The sequence below is a fragment of the Enhydra lutris genome, unplaced genomic scaffold (genome assembly GCF_002288905.1).
Source record: "Enhydra lutris kenyoni isolate GAN:26980312 unplaced genomic scaffold, ASM228890v2 scaffoldscaffold45, whole genome shotgun sequence".
NCBI lineage: Eukaryota > Metazoa > Chordata > Mammalia > Carnivora > Mustelidae > Enhydra > Enhydra lutris.
Genome location: NW_019154129.1, coordinates 3146098 through 3159726, shown reverse-complemented (window position 1 = coordinate 3159726; position 13629 = coordinate 3146098). Strand labels below are relative to the sequence as shown.

Sequence of the window (13629 nt, the reverse complement as noted above, 5' to 3'; positions counted from 1 at the left end):
TCTTGTGTTTGGATCAGCAGAGTAGGGTCCCTGCCCGCCTTCCCTGGACACCGCAGGGTTGTTCTTGTTTCTGCTTCTCAGATCTAAGTTTAATAAGTGTCTTAATCAGTGTCCCATTTAACGTGATCCAAAGCAGGTTCTTCCCTCAGTAAAGGAGTCCTTTGTGCCCTCAGGGTCAAAAGGAGGAGGATTCATAGGGATTTCGGGGTCAGCTTTTGCACCCTTCTGAAGGCCCCCTTCTCCCATGGGGCCAGACGGGGTCCCCCGCTGTGGTGTCAACTGCTCTTGTCTCTGAAGGTGGCCCACATGAAGAGCAAAGACAATCGGATTAAGCTGATGAATGAGATTCTCAACGGGATCAAAGTGCTCAAGCTTTACGCCTGGGAACTTGCCTTCAAGGACCAGGTGCTGGCCATCAGGCAGGAGGAGCTGAAGGTGCTCAAGAAATCGGCCTACCTGGCAGCCGTGGGAACCTTCACCTGGGTCTGCACACCTTTCCTGGTGAGTGAAGCCACGCCCACCCTAGCCCGCCTCACGGAGGGGGGGGGTTTGGTTGTGTTCTCATGCCCGAACATGTTCAAAAAGGTCAAGGGTTCATCGAGGCCTGGTCCTACCACTCCTTGGATGAATGGCCACCCACCCCCTCCCCCACTTCATTGTCTTCCCAGCTCTTGGTAGCTCCCAGCCCAGGGGTCCTCAGAAGCAGCCACTTCTAGGAGCTGCTGGTTTATAGGTTCACGATGAGATAAGAAATTTGTGCCAGAATGTCAAGCAGCTCTCTCTGTGTCCTTGTTAGAAAAACGTGCGGCAGAACTGCGCTGTGCCCTCGGTGTCATAGTCGGGTGACAGCACTGTGTCAGCATTTCCTCCATTGCCGACCAGTCAAGAGCCCAGGATTTGGCAGGTGCCAGACGTGCTCTAAGATGTGCTTATTGTCTGTCTGTCCCTCCATGAGAAGGGCAGCTCCCGGAACGGGAAGGCAGGGATTTTGTCTTCTCTGTGCACTGCCGTACCCACCGTGCCTAAAATAGCCCATCGTAGGTGCTCAGCAAATACTTGTCATTTGTTGTTAAAAAAAAAAAAAAAAAAAATTGAATCCATACAGAAACTCATCAAATGAAAAGTATATTGTCTTCTTTTCCATCTGTTCCCTTTCTCCAGAGTATTTGAGAAACACTGGAAAAAGCAGGAGTGAGTGAGCTTTTTCTACCAAGGACCGGCTAGCGAACATTGTAGACATTCTGGGCATAGCCTCTCTGCTGCTATATTTTCTTTCTTTTTTTTTTTTTAAGATTTTTATTTATTTATTTGACACAGAGAGAGATCCAAGTAGGCAGGCAGAGAGGGGGGGGAAGCAGGCTCCCCGCTGAGCAGAGAGCCCGATGTGGGGCTCGATCCCAGGACCCTGAGATCATGAGTTGAGCTGAAGGCAGAGGCTTAACCCACTGAGTCACCCAGGCGCCCCTCTGCTGCCTCTCTTCTTTGCTGCCAATGTGACCATCCGTAATAGACACGGGAACAGGCGTGGCTACATTCCCCTAAAAATTTCTTAAAGATACTGAAATTTGAGTTGCACATAAGCTTCCTGTGTCATATATTATTTTGATTTTTAAAAAAATTATCTATGTCTGTTAAAGTATTCTAAGCCCATGGGCCAGATATAAACAGGTGTGGACCCCTAGGGTGCCTGTTGAACTTGGCTGCGATCTCTTGGTGTGACCCAAAACCAGTTAGTCCGCCTCCCTGCCTCTGGGTTCTTGCGTATGGAACATGGAAGGGCTGGGCCACGGGGGTGTCACACAGGCCTCTGCCTGCCCCCCACTCCTGTCCCCGCACTAGATGTCCACAACGCGTCGTGGGGTTCTCTCCCACTGAGTTCTTTTTGGGCCACCCTCCCGGTGACCAGTGTCAGCGGACTGGAGCTGCCATACAAAGTGACCTCTTTTAGCCAGTCTGGGACTTCAAGTTCTCTTAGATCCTTTCTGGCTCACATATGCCAGCATTCGTGGCTGGAAAGGTTCTGCCAGCTCATCCTTTGAGAACACTCTGGTCTCCCCAACTTTCCCCAGATCTCTGATGGCTTTCTTTGATTTTTAGAATTAAAAAGCATCTGAAGACTGGTGTTCATTTGATTATTTTCCTTTAAACTCTTAAATAGTCTCAGTGTGTTTATAATTGTTAACTGTTCTTCTTTGTATGATGCATTTTATTTTAAAAAGGACAGTGTATTCCTTGGTAAAACTAGTTGAAGCTGTTCCAACAGGTCCAGGACAGGGTTTCTCAAGCTCAGCACCGTTGCCGTTTGGGACCCGATAATTCTTTTTTTCTTTGTGGGGTGGAGGGGCACCGTCCTGCTCATTGTAGGGGTGTTCCGCAGCATGTCTGGACTCAACCCAGCAGAGGCCAAGTGTCACCTCTTCCCCCTCTGTGTCCCCGCTCCCAGTTGGGACAATCAAGTGTCTCCAGACACTGCCAGGTCTCCTGTGGTAGAGAACCGCAGGTGTGTCTCCGTCCTCAGACTTTGGTCATCTAGCCTTCCTCTCTACCAGTATCTTCTGCATATTTCCAGGGAAAGCCTGTGCATGCAGCAGCATAGCAGTGACTGTCCATCATAAATGTAACTGAACTTACTTATCTCTTACTTAGCTTGACACACATGATGGTAAGTCATACAGAAATCCAGAACATTTTGAGTCGCATTTCTTTCATAGGAAAAAGCTCTGCAGCCAGAGGGAGAAACTGACAGGGTTCAGTACTTAGGTTGTGTTACACTTGGGGTGGGGGAAACTTCCCATAACCCCAAGCTCTTCTGACTGAGTGTCCAGTTTCTAGCTTGTCTTCACTTAACATCTCCTGCCCTAGTCTCCATCAAGAGATACTTAAGAGCGCAACTGGCTTTTCTTGACCTTGAATTTGCCGCTCAGTATAGTGTTGGGGGGTGGGGGTAGGGGTAACGGGCTTCCAGAGATGAGTTTGTTAAGCTGTTTGGCATGAAACAGATGAGCCTGGGTGTCAGTTGGAGACCTTGCCCCTAGCTGGGACACTGAAGCCTCTGACTACATTAGGATAAAATATGTAGCCTTTGGTTCCCTTGAAAGGTGTTTGCATGTTCTTTCCACTGGCGAATTCCTACGCTTCAAGGGTGATGAGGTGTTTACCCACCGGAAGGTGTGATGGAAGACAGAGGCCTGAGGAGGTCAGACAAGAGTGGGGATGCCATTTTGGTGGGATTGATGGGATTGTTTTTCTGAAATACAGAGCCTGGCATCCATCATGTACACTTAATGTGCTTTTAAAAATAGTATCCGCAGGCTGCCATCAATATTTAGCATTTTGAGTCTTGGAAGATTTGGGAGTTTCTCCTCTTCTATTTATCCTTCCTCTCTTTGTTAGGATAGTTATCATTCTATATGGTAGGTAATTAGCCATTGTGTATTTCTTTGCTGATCAGATCATACGGGGACGTTATCTTTTCTTTTTTTTCTCTTTTTTTTTGGCTTGCATTCCTAGAACTGGACTTGGCAAATGGTGCACATTCAGTAAATGTAAAGTAGGGGAATAACTGAATGAGTAAAAGTTTTTGAATAAACTGTGTTAGTCAGGAACTGGGTTGCAGTTGGCAGAAACCTTGCTCAAGTTGACTAGATTGAAAAGGAAAGTGGAATTTTTGAGTCACAAGACTGAAAAGTGTGAGAAATTGCTGGTTTTGAGCATGACTGGGGTTTCAGTCATGGCTGGATCCAGGTGTTCCTGAGGGAGTGACAAGCTCCCCTTCCCCCCTGCCTGTCTCTCAGCTGTGCATTCTCCGTGGTGTTTTCTTTTGTCAGGGAGCTGCTCACCACATAATTACCGTTCATCCTGTCATCTGAGTAACCCCTGTGGGGAGAGGCCCCATTAGCCCATTTTCCCATTAGTCTCAGCAAAGCTGTGGGATTGGGTGTCACTGTGGTATTGCAGTTGGCCACGTGCTTATGCCTGAATCGCTGGGGCCAAGGAGATGGGATGCTTGGATTGATGAGCTTTGTGTGGCTTCTGTGGGAGCTTGGGGTGGGACATGAGCAATTCATTTATGGCCGAAGCTCATTGAGATAAAAGAAAATTGGGGTATCCCAGAAATGGGAGTGGATAATGGGCAGACTGAATGAACAGATGTCCTACACAAAGAGACATCAGGTTTTTCAGGAGTTGGGCTGGAGTAGATGGTTCATTTCTTTGCCACATTTCTCAGTGTGGAAGCACTATTAGCTCCTGGAGTGGGACACTTGTTATTCATTGTTTGCAAAAGCTTTTTACATCCTTGACTCTCACCCATCACAAAGCTGTGGCAGACCCCAGGCCCCCTTCTCTACACTGACCCCACGCATCTCCACCCATTCCCAAATACCCCTTCTAAAGAGAGTTCACTTAATACCTGTTTCCCCTAGACCGTGAGTCTCAGGAATGCCAGGCCTGCCTTACTCTTCAACACACAGGGCTGATACACAGTAGGTGCTCAGTTAATCATTGCTAAAGAATGGCCTCCACTTCTGGAGAAGCCAGGGCCATGGAACTGATGGGCCACGTGATGTTATTCCCTCTCTACACATGCTCTGTGCTGTCAGCAGCTGCCCTGATGATGGCGATGGTGGGGTGGTGTGTTCTGGTGGCGAGATGCCTGCAGCCTGATTTTCCCCACTGCTGAGGAGACACCTCTGAATTTGTTATCTTCTATCCCCAGCCACATCTAGCCCCTACCCACCCACCCATCTGTTTATGTGTCCATCTGTCCATTCATCACTCCACAAACATTCACTGAGGATCTGGCCATGGTTCAGATTTCTGTCTATACTAGCTGCGAGCTAGTACAGACAGAACTCGCTGCCCTCATGAAGTGGTCATTCATTCTAATTGGGAGAGACAGATGATCAACATTAGACATAATAAATACGCTGTATAGTGTACAGTTAGTTGTAAGTGCTATGGAAAAGAAAAAGATTGAGGCCGGGGTGGAATAGGTAGGGCTTACAGTTTCAAATAGGATGGTTAAGGGCGTCACTGAGGAGGTGACTTGAGTGAGGGCCCACCGGGGGAGTGGGAGGAGCACGTGCAAAGACCCTGTGGCAGGACAATGCCCACCCAACGGAGGCCAGTGGGGCTGGAACAGGAGCTGGGGGGAGAATGGTAGGAGAGGAAGGGAAGAGATTTTACAAACCAGATAGGCCCTGGGGCTGGAGTCAAGACTTTGGCTTCTGTGCAAAGTCAAATGGACTGACTTCAGAGAGGCGGGTTTTTTGTTCTTTTTTTTTTTTTTTTTAGTGAGCTATAATTTACCATTTTAAAGTGTACAACCCAGTGGTGTTTAATATATTCACAAGGTTGTGCAGCCGTCCCCATTGTCTAATTCCGGAACGTTCCCATCATCCCAGAAGGAAACCCTATAGCCATTGATGGTCACTCCCCATTCTCCCAGCCCAGGCACACTCATCTGCTTTCTCTCCCTGTGGATTTGCCTGTTCGGGATATCTAAGTTGGAATGACCCAGTACGTGGGCTTCATGTGTTCTGGCTTCTGTTTCAGTGAGCATCATGTTTACACGGGTCATCTCTGTCACAGCAGGTGTCTGTGCTTCCTTTTTTAATGGCTGAATACTATTCCTTTGTGTGGAGATACTTGGAGCCTTCTGAGTAAGAACACCTTCGGATGAAAGGCTGGTGCGTCACCCGGCTTGTTAATGTCAGGGCCAGAAAGGAACCAGCTCTACCCCCCAGCGCCTTGCTCTTGGAACCCAGTTAATAGATTCTCTGGAAGAATGGACCATGGAGTTTGAACTGAGTCCTATAGCCAGAAATGAAAACAACGGCCATGTATTACATTTTACTGAGCCCTGGGTAGTGTGTTAAGCACTTCGCAGAAGTGCCTGATTTCTTGCTGCTGGCCGCCCTGTGATGGTGTATCTGGATTCGCATTTTGTAGAGAGGAAAGCAGAGGCTTGCTTGGAGAGGGGAGATGATGTGTCCAGGCTCCTACAGCTGATATGTGGCAGAGCTGTTGGTTTTGATTTTTAAGCTATGTTACCTTCCAGTAGGTAGTAAGGAAATGAGAAGGCTGTGACCCCTGCGCTGGGGCCCTGTGCTGGGCCCTGCACTGGGCCACAACCACACCGGAGGCAGGGCTCCAATGCCAGACCCTGACTCCCGGACATTCTGCTCTGAGCTCAGAAAGGTGGGACCTGAGCAGTTTATGTCCTGCAGAGAAAGCCTTTAATGGCTCTGGGATCCTGGGGCTAATATGGGGGACAGGGACTGGTGTGCATCTGTTGAGGTCCAAGGTTGTCCAGATGGCTTCTGATAGCATGTTCTGGGCAGTCTTTGTGGGATGCCTGCCATTAGCCCTGCCTGGCGACACCTGGCCCCTGTCTGTCCCCAGCAGTATAGGAGAGGCACAGGAGTCCGCCTGTTGATCTCCTACCTCCCTCCCAAGCAGAGCAGCCTGACCCCAGATTATTGAGACTGTCCTCCCTTTCTCCTGGCAAGGGAGATGAGGAGCCATTGTCTCAAGCATCAGAACCCAAGTTCCGGTCGGCTGGGAGCCTGGGTGGTTAAGTCCCAGGAACCACCACAGGGCTTAATGCAAGTCTGACTTCGTGAGGAAGGGAGTACCTTTGTGTGTTAGTTTTGCTTGCCCTTTTTTTAAATTTTATTTTTATTTTATTTTTAATAATGTTCCTTTCCTGGGGCTATAAAATCATATATTCTATGAGCTAAAAGGAATTTTAAATAGTGCCATTAACCATTTGCGTCCAGCCCCGTTTCACAGATGAGATGTGAGGCATGGGAAGAGGAGGTAACTTGCCCAGGGTGTTCCTGTATGCCAGGGATTGTTCAAGGCCCTGAAGATAACCTCTGTGTATAAAACCAAGTCCCTGTCTCTGCGGAGCTTCCGCCGTAGTCCAGGAGACAGACAGGACATGCACGTGGTGGTGCTATAAAAGGTCGTGGTAGTTGCTGCGGAGAAAAATAAGCCAGGATAAAAGGATGGAGAGCCAGAGCAGGGTTGTTTTGGGTGGAGGGGCAGGGCAACCTCTCCAAAGGGTCGGAGGGAAGAACCAGGCCACCATCTGCATGGAAAGGTTGTTTCAGGCAGAGAGACCACAGGGGCAAAGGCCCAGAGGGATTACACTGGGTGGTGTTGAGGGATCCCCAGCATGTCTGTCCACTGTGATCTGGAGAAGGTTGGTGCAGAGGCCAGGACTTGGAGCTCTCGGTTGCCCATTTATCTGGTACATTCTTTGAGTGTTTAGTGAGTGTCTCCTATGTGCTAGACACTGCCTTAGGTGTTTCCTGCTGCCTCCAGGGGCCTGTTGTGGGACGGGGTGGGCTCAAACACACTGTGGGGGGTCAGGGGGAGGGCAGCTCCTCTTAGGGTTGTGTCTGTGATGCAGGGACACAATCAGTGCTGGACGCTCTGCTTACAGGTGGCCCTGTCTACATTTGCCGTCTACGTGACCATCGACAAGAACAACATCCTGGATGCCCAGAAAGCTTTCGTGTCCTTGGCCTTGTTCAACATCCTTCGATTTCCCCTGAATATTCTCCCCATGGTCATCAGCAGCATCGTGCAGGTACAGGCGAGGCTGGAGGGACCTTAGGGAGGGGGTTCTGGGGAAAGGAAGTAAAAGGGCCTACAGATCCTGCTCCATACAGCTCCCCCTTCATTACCTGTCCCACCTGTGCCCAGTCGGGTGGACGAGGCTCACACCGGTGGCTTTCGTGCTGTTTTGGTCATGCCCCAAAGAAAGGAATACGTTACTTATTGACGAGGAACTCACACTTGAACGTACAACACAAATACTGCACGCCACCAGGCTTCCCCAAGCTCCGTAAGGTTCTGAAATACTTACCCTGTTCGAGGCGGTCTGTTCCTCTCTGCTCCGTCATCCTCTACTTTTTCAAAACTGCGTTTCTTGACTTATTAAATTGATTTCACAACCCACTGATAGACCTCAACCCACTGCTGGAAAAACCCTAACCTAGATCCCCCAGAAATCCAAAAGTCCATGGCAGTGACTCTATAAGGTGAGGAGACTGTCCACTCGGTCACACTTTCACTCCATGTGAAGGAGCTCCTGCGCTTTCCAACGGGAGGGATGTTTTCGTCGTCTTCTCCCCAGCATTTGAACGCATTCATACTGAAAACCCAGTTATCAGCCACACAGGCAAATGCACCTTAAGATTTGGTTGTACAACTCTGGTTAAAAAAATAATTAAGCAAATAAAACCCCTTTTTGTTATGAAAAATTGCAAATGTACACAGACCTAGGGTGAGAACAAACAGTGTTAACAAACTCCATGTAGCATTTACCCAGACTGAACATTTTGCCACACTTGGCTCATCGAATCCTTCTTCATTCTTCCCCTTTCCTGCTTCCTTTCTTCCTTTCCTTGCCAAAGAATTCTTTTCCTTCCTTCGTTTTTTTTAAGATTTTTTTAAATTTTTAAGTAATGTCCACATCCAACTTGGGGCTCAGACTCATCACCCCAAGATCAAGAGTCACGTGCTCCACCAGTGCAACCAGACTCCCCTGAAGAATTTTAAAGCAAATCCGAGACCTCTTGACATTTCACCTGTAAATATTTGAACGTGCATGTCTTCTGTTGTTCAGTGGTTTTGTGTTTTTGGGTTTTTGGTTTTTTTGTTCTGTTTTGTTTTGTTTTTTTTGCTTCAGTTTATTTGTAGGAGATAGAATTGATAAATAACATTGTGTAAACTTAAGGCATATCCAGTGAATGACCACAGGAGTGTTTGCTGACACCTCTAGCACATTGTTCATTTCCTTTTCCTGTTGGGAACCGTGGAGACGATGTCTCTTGCCATCTCTTGGCTCGCAGCGTGTGGAGGGCGATCATTCAGCCGTAGAGCTCCCGGGCTTCCTTCTCCCTTGGTAGCGAGCTTGTACCCCTGCGTGTGGTTATTGTTTCTGAAGTCCCTTGTCTTCCAGGACAATCTCCCTACCCTCTTTTTTAATACCTGTGATGGGCTTTGGAAGGAAAACAAACAAGAACCCAGACCTGTATGTGTCTCATTCTAAGGGACGCTCTTATACGAAACACGAAGCTGCCAGGGGAAACCTCCAACAGCTAGCCTCCGTCGTTTTTGTTTTTGTTTTTGTTTTTTTTCAAAAATGCTTTTAAAAATAACTGCAGTTGCTTTCTGTGTAGGCGAGTGTCTCCCTCAAACGCCTTAGGATCTTCCTGTCTCATGAGGAGCTGGAGCCCGACAGTATCGAGCGAAGGACGGTCAAAGATGGTGTGTGTACCTTGGGTCCCTCAGTGCCCTGAAGGCTCCCCTTGGGTTGGGTGTGAGGCCCCAGGGAACAGGAGCTCTGCGGGAGCCGGGTGGGCGTCAGGGCCTTATCTTGCACATCCCAGGCCGGTGAACTTCAACTTCTGTTTTCTTGGTGCTTTCGCTAAGAGGCAGCCCATGGGGTGGGGCCTCCCACTGAGGGGCCCGTTTCGGGCTCAGATCTTGACTCTGTTCTGGCCAGATGCGCAGGTACAGCAGGGACACTGGAGACTAACCAGCTCCAACCCACCAGCTCTGTGTACCTGGGCAGGTCAGTTGTCCGCTCTAAGCCTCAGTCTCCCTATCTGGGTAATGGGAATGAAGGTATCTTTCTTTGTCAGGGTGTTATGTGGATTTTTATTGGTAGACTTCTTTCTTTGCATACCACAGGGCTGAGCTTTGGGACCGCCTACGGAGGTTTCAGGTTCCTGGAGCTCCTCCCAGCACCCTGCAGGTGTCCTGTTGGAAAGCCCCCAGGCCACCTGGTGCAGTCCAGGCCTCAGCACCCCCTTCCTAGGCTGCTTGACTTTTTGAGATGCTTATCCACACTCCATGGTTGCCAGACGGGGCACCTTGGCGGCTCTCAGCCGTGTCTGGTGGTTTTCTAGCTTGTCTGACTCAAGTGACTTTTCTTAAATTACTTAAATAGCACCTTCCCATTTCCTCCTTGTTCTGTGGGTGTGGGTGAGGGAGGGAAGGTCAGGTTAACCAATAACTGCCTCCTACCAGAGGTTTTTGTTTCTTTGGTGTGCGGGGGAATTTCTCTTTCTCTTTGATAGCTTCAAAACACGCCCATCTTATCTCTAGGTGGTTTTAAGGAGGCTCTTACTGAAGAGTCAGAACTTGTTTATTTAAGCGAGGGACGGGAGGTAGAAGGAGAGGAAGGGGAGGGAAAGTAAATGAAGACGGAGGAGCCTGGAGCTTAGAATCCAGAGCCACTGCTGTCGGTAGAATGCCAGATTTGTCTAATCGTTCTTCCCTTCCTCATTCCCCCCCCCCCCCCCCCCCCGCCTGTTTCACAGCCTGCTTTTTCACAGTGTGACTGGTTTTTCAGAAAGACTGACCTGCTGTGATGTGAGCCTGGCATGAGGGAGAAGGGATGCAGGGAGAGGCGTTAGGAGACAGCCCTACAATCCAAGTGCCTTGGCCCAGGACCCCCCCTTGAATGAGAAGGGAGGGCTGAGGGGGTGGTGAGGGCCAAGGGCCAGCCTGATGGAGAGAACTGCTTGTTCCCCTTGACCCTGCCTTCTGCTTGGTGCCCCAGCCAGAGTTGCCCAATCCTCCCAAGGTGGGGTGAGGGAGGCCCTGGAGCCTTGAGTAAACCCCAAGGAGTCCTCCTGCCTCTGCCAGATGGGCGTCTGGGTGGCGCAACCGTCTGGCATTCAGGGCAGAGCCCTGTTGTGGTTTCTGTCCGCTTTGTGGGGCTGGTTGGGGTTCTTTAGAAACCGGGAATGATGTAACAACATAATGCGCAGGTGCAAGTGTCTAACATCTGGCCCTGAACTAAAAAAGATTAGAAAGAAGAAGAGAGCTTCCTGCTGACGCTCAGTTTCGGGACTTCTGTCCTTGCCTTTGCCTGACATACTGTTGCTGGTGCTTTGCAGGCGGGGGCACAAACAGCATCACCGTGAAGAATGCCACGTTCACTTGGGCCAGGAGTGACCCTCCGACGCTAAGTGGGTAAGCCAGGATGTAGAGCGCTACGAGGCTGTGGTCAAATGTAGGTTGGAATTTCAGCCATACTCTCGTTCTGTAACACTGAATTGGTTGCCTTTCTGAGCCTCAGTTTACCCACTGGGAAATAGGTCAAGTCATACCTTCTTGGGGGAGCAGGTGAGAGTATGCTGGCACAGAGTGTTCCCTTGGATTATAAATGACAGAAATGCTGCATAGGTAGGCTTAGGCAACAAATGGAAATTTTGGGGTTGTATCACCGAGTGCCACACTCAGGTACAGTATGATCCAGGGACTCAGTGTTATCAGGATCTTCTCCATCTTGTCTCTCTTCAGTTTCCCTTTGTGCTGTTTCCTTTTCAAGCTGCCTCTTCCTTCATGACGGCAAATAGCCCTCATTGGCCAGGAGTGTACCCCTTAAGCTGGACTGGAGACCCACCTGCCTCTTATTGGTCTAAATTGGGTCATGTGTCCCTCTTTGAGCCAATCACATGCCAGGAGAGACGGAGCACTCCCGATTGGCCAGGCTGGGTCTGAGGCAGTGATGCTGCAGGTGGTGGTGGACAGGCCTGGGTCTACTGAAAGGAATTCTTTGCAGCAGGGATTTGCTGTTGGGATGGAATTGCTCTTAAGGTCCACGGCTGCCTGAGTCACCCTTTCTTGCCATTTCCTGGTCTGAGACCCTCCCACTACCCAGCCCTTATTTTCCAAAGTGCACAGTGTCTGGGGAGTTGATCTGGTTCCCCAGGCCACTGGTCAGGGGCCTCTTACTCCTTTCTGCCTTGCTTGGTGGCTCTTTGAGGCTTCCCTAGAGGAGTCCCCAAAACACAGGGATGGAAGGGACCTTTTTAGGACCACATTTATTCCCCCTGGCCCCTTAACAATTACCCCTCCCTGGGTGGTATTAACTCCCTGGTTGTGTATTAACTCAGAAAGAGGGGACAGACTCTTTAGAGAAAGGAGTCTTTGTAACACCTCCCTTGCAAACTCCCAGTGGGACAGTGTGCTTGGAAAGTTCTTCCTTCTGTCTAACAACTCCTGCCTGCTTCAATTTTACCTTTTCTCTTTTGTTTCTTTGTCTCTCTTGTCTTTTTGTTCTAGTCACCCCCATCCCTCCAATCTTGAATTCCCAAAACCTTTCCCAGTGCAAACCTATCCTCTCCTCAGCTATAACAATATCCCATTCCCACCTGGACAGTCACAGCTGCCACACTGGGCTTCGTGTTCTGTTGTGGTCCCATCATCCGGTCCCCCTCGGCCCAGGACAGAAGCATACTCGGTGGAACCGTGCAGCACTTTCAGAAGCACTAACCAGTCAGTGACCGCGGAACGTAACAGCATTTCCACTAAGAGTTTGAATCATAATAGCGTCCATTGAAAAGCATAGCTAAAGGAAGGAAACCCAAAGAGGCCCTGGGCTCGGGGTACCTGCCCCTCCCTGGGTGCGTGGAATTAGTCCCAACTTGGCAGCAAGCGACAGCCCCATGTCCTCGGACAGGCAGTCTTGCTGGTGGAGCGTTGATCTTATTGTACTTGGCATTGCCGTCTTTGAGGGGGTGATTTCTCTAGAGACCTGTTTCTCACACTCAGTCATCTTTGTCAGGGCCCGAGGCTTCAGAACCCGAGGCTCCCATCCATGAGGTGTGAGTGTCTTAGCACCGCGAACTGTGATGTCTTCGGGTGTGGCTGCCCCCTGCCACCTCTTCAGGACACCAGCCTTACTCCCCCCTGCCTCGTCCTCTGTGGTGGGCATGTGGGTCCCTGACCACACCTGTTCTTTCACACCTTCAGGCCTTCTCTCCGAGTTGTTCATAGGTTTCCGTGTCTGGTGCTGCTTCCTTTTCCCTTAGAGTTCACACTGAGTGAGGTGTCTGTTCCTCTGGGCACCTGCATTGGCTCCGTTATTGTGACCTGATCCCCCCCACCCCAGGTGTCTCCTGCTGCCTCTGCTTCTCTGAGACACATCTGGATTCCAGCAGCTGTCTGGAGCCTCACACACCTCAGCCCCCTGAGACCAGTCACTGAGTTTAGCTTAGTGGGGGAAATGGCGGGAGTAATTTCCAGACTTTCAGGGCTCGTGACAGCCCTGCCTTCTGCCTCTCTCCACTCAGGGTACAGCCAGCTGTGCTGGGCTGCCACCTGTTCAGGTGAGGGCGAGGCTGAGGCAGAGCCTTTGTGTCATTTCAGCATCACCTTCTCCATTCCGGAAGGTTCCTTGGTGGCCGTGGTGGGCCAGGTGGGCTGTGGAAAGTCGTCTCTGCTCTCAGCACTCCTGGCCGAGATGGACAAGATGGAGGGATACGTGGCTGTCAAGGTAGGACGAAGACCGGGTGGGTGGGGGGCCGCGGGGACTTCTGCCGGCCTGAGGGGAAGGGCGAGCGGGGTGCTGTGTTTTGTTTCATGACGGCCCTTGTGTAGGAAGTGAGAGCAGCAAGGAACTCCCTCTGTCTCTCCCGTTCTGTCTGCCCTTCTCTCTGGCCCCTTGGAAGGCGAGAGTTGATGCCACTAATTTGCCGCTGTATCCCAGCACCGAGACTAGTGCACAGCGAGTAGTAGGCGCTGAGTAAACACTGAGTAAATACACGGATGCTCCCTGGTCCACTCGTGGTCACTCGTTCTCTCCCCATCTGTGGC

The 13629-nt window shown here is 50.2% G+C and overlaps 1 protein-coding gene across 1 annotated transcript in view; it reads left to right on the top strand.

Moving 5' to 3' along the window:
• Positions 1–13629, top strand: part of LOC111156238 (ATP binding cassette subfamily C member 1) — a 131608-nt gene that overhangs the window by 77094 nt on the left and 40885 nt on the right. The window contains exons 12-16 of the mRNA XM_022516989.1: positions 298–501; positions 7454–7600; positions 9198–9285; positions 10926–11001; positions 13183–13309. Of these exons, the coding sequence (XP_022372697.1) occupies positions 298–501; positions 7454–7600; positions 9198–9285; positions 10926–11001; positions 13183–13309 (642 nt within the window). The remainder of the gene's footprint in view (positions 1–297; positions 502–7453; positions 7601–9197; positions 9286–10925; positions 11002–13182; positions 13310–13629) is intronic.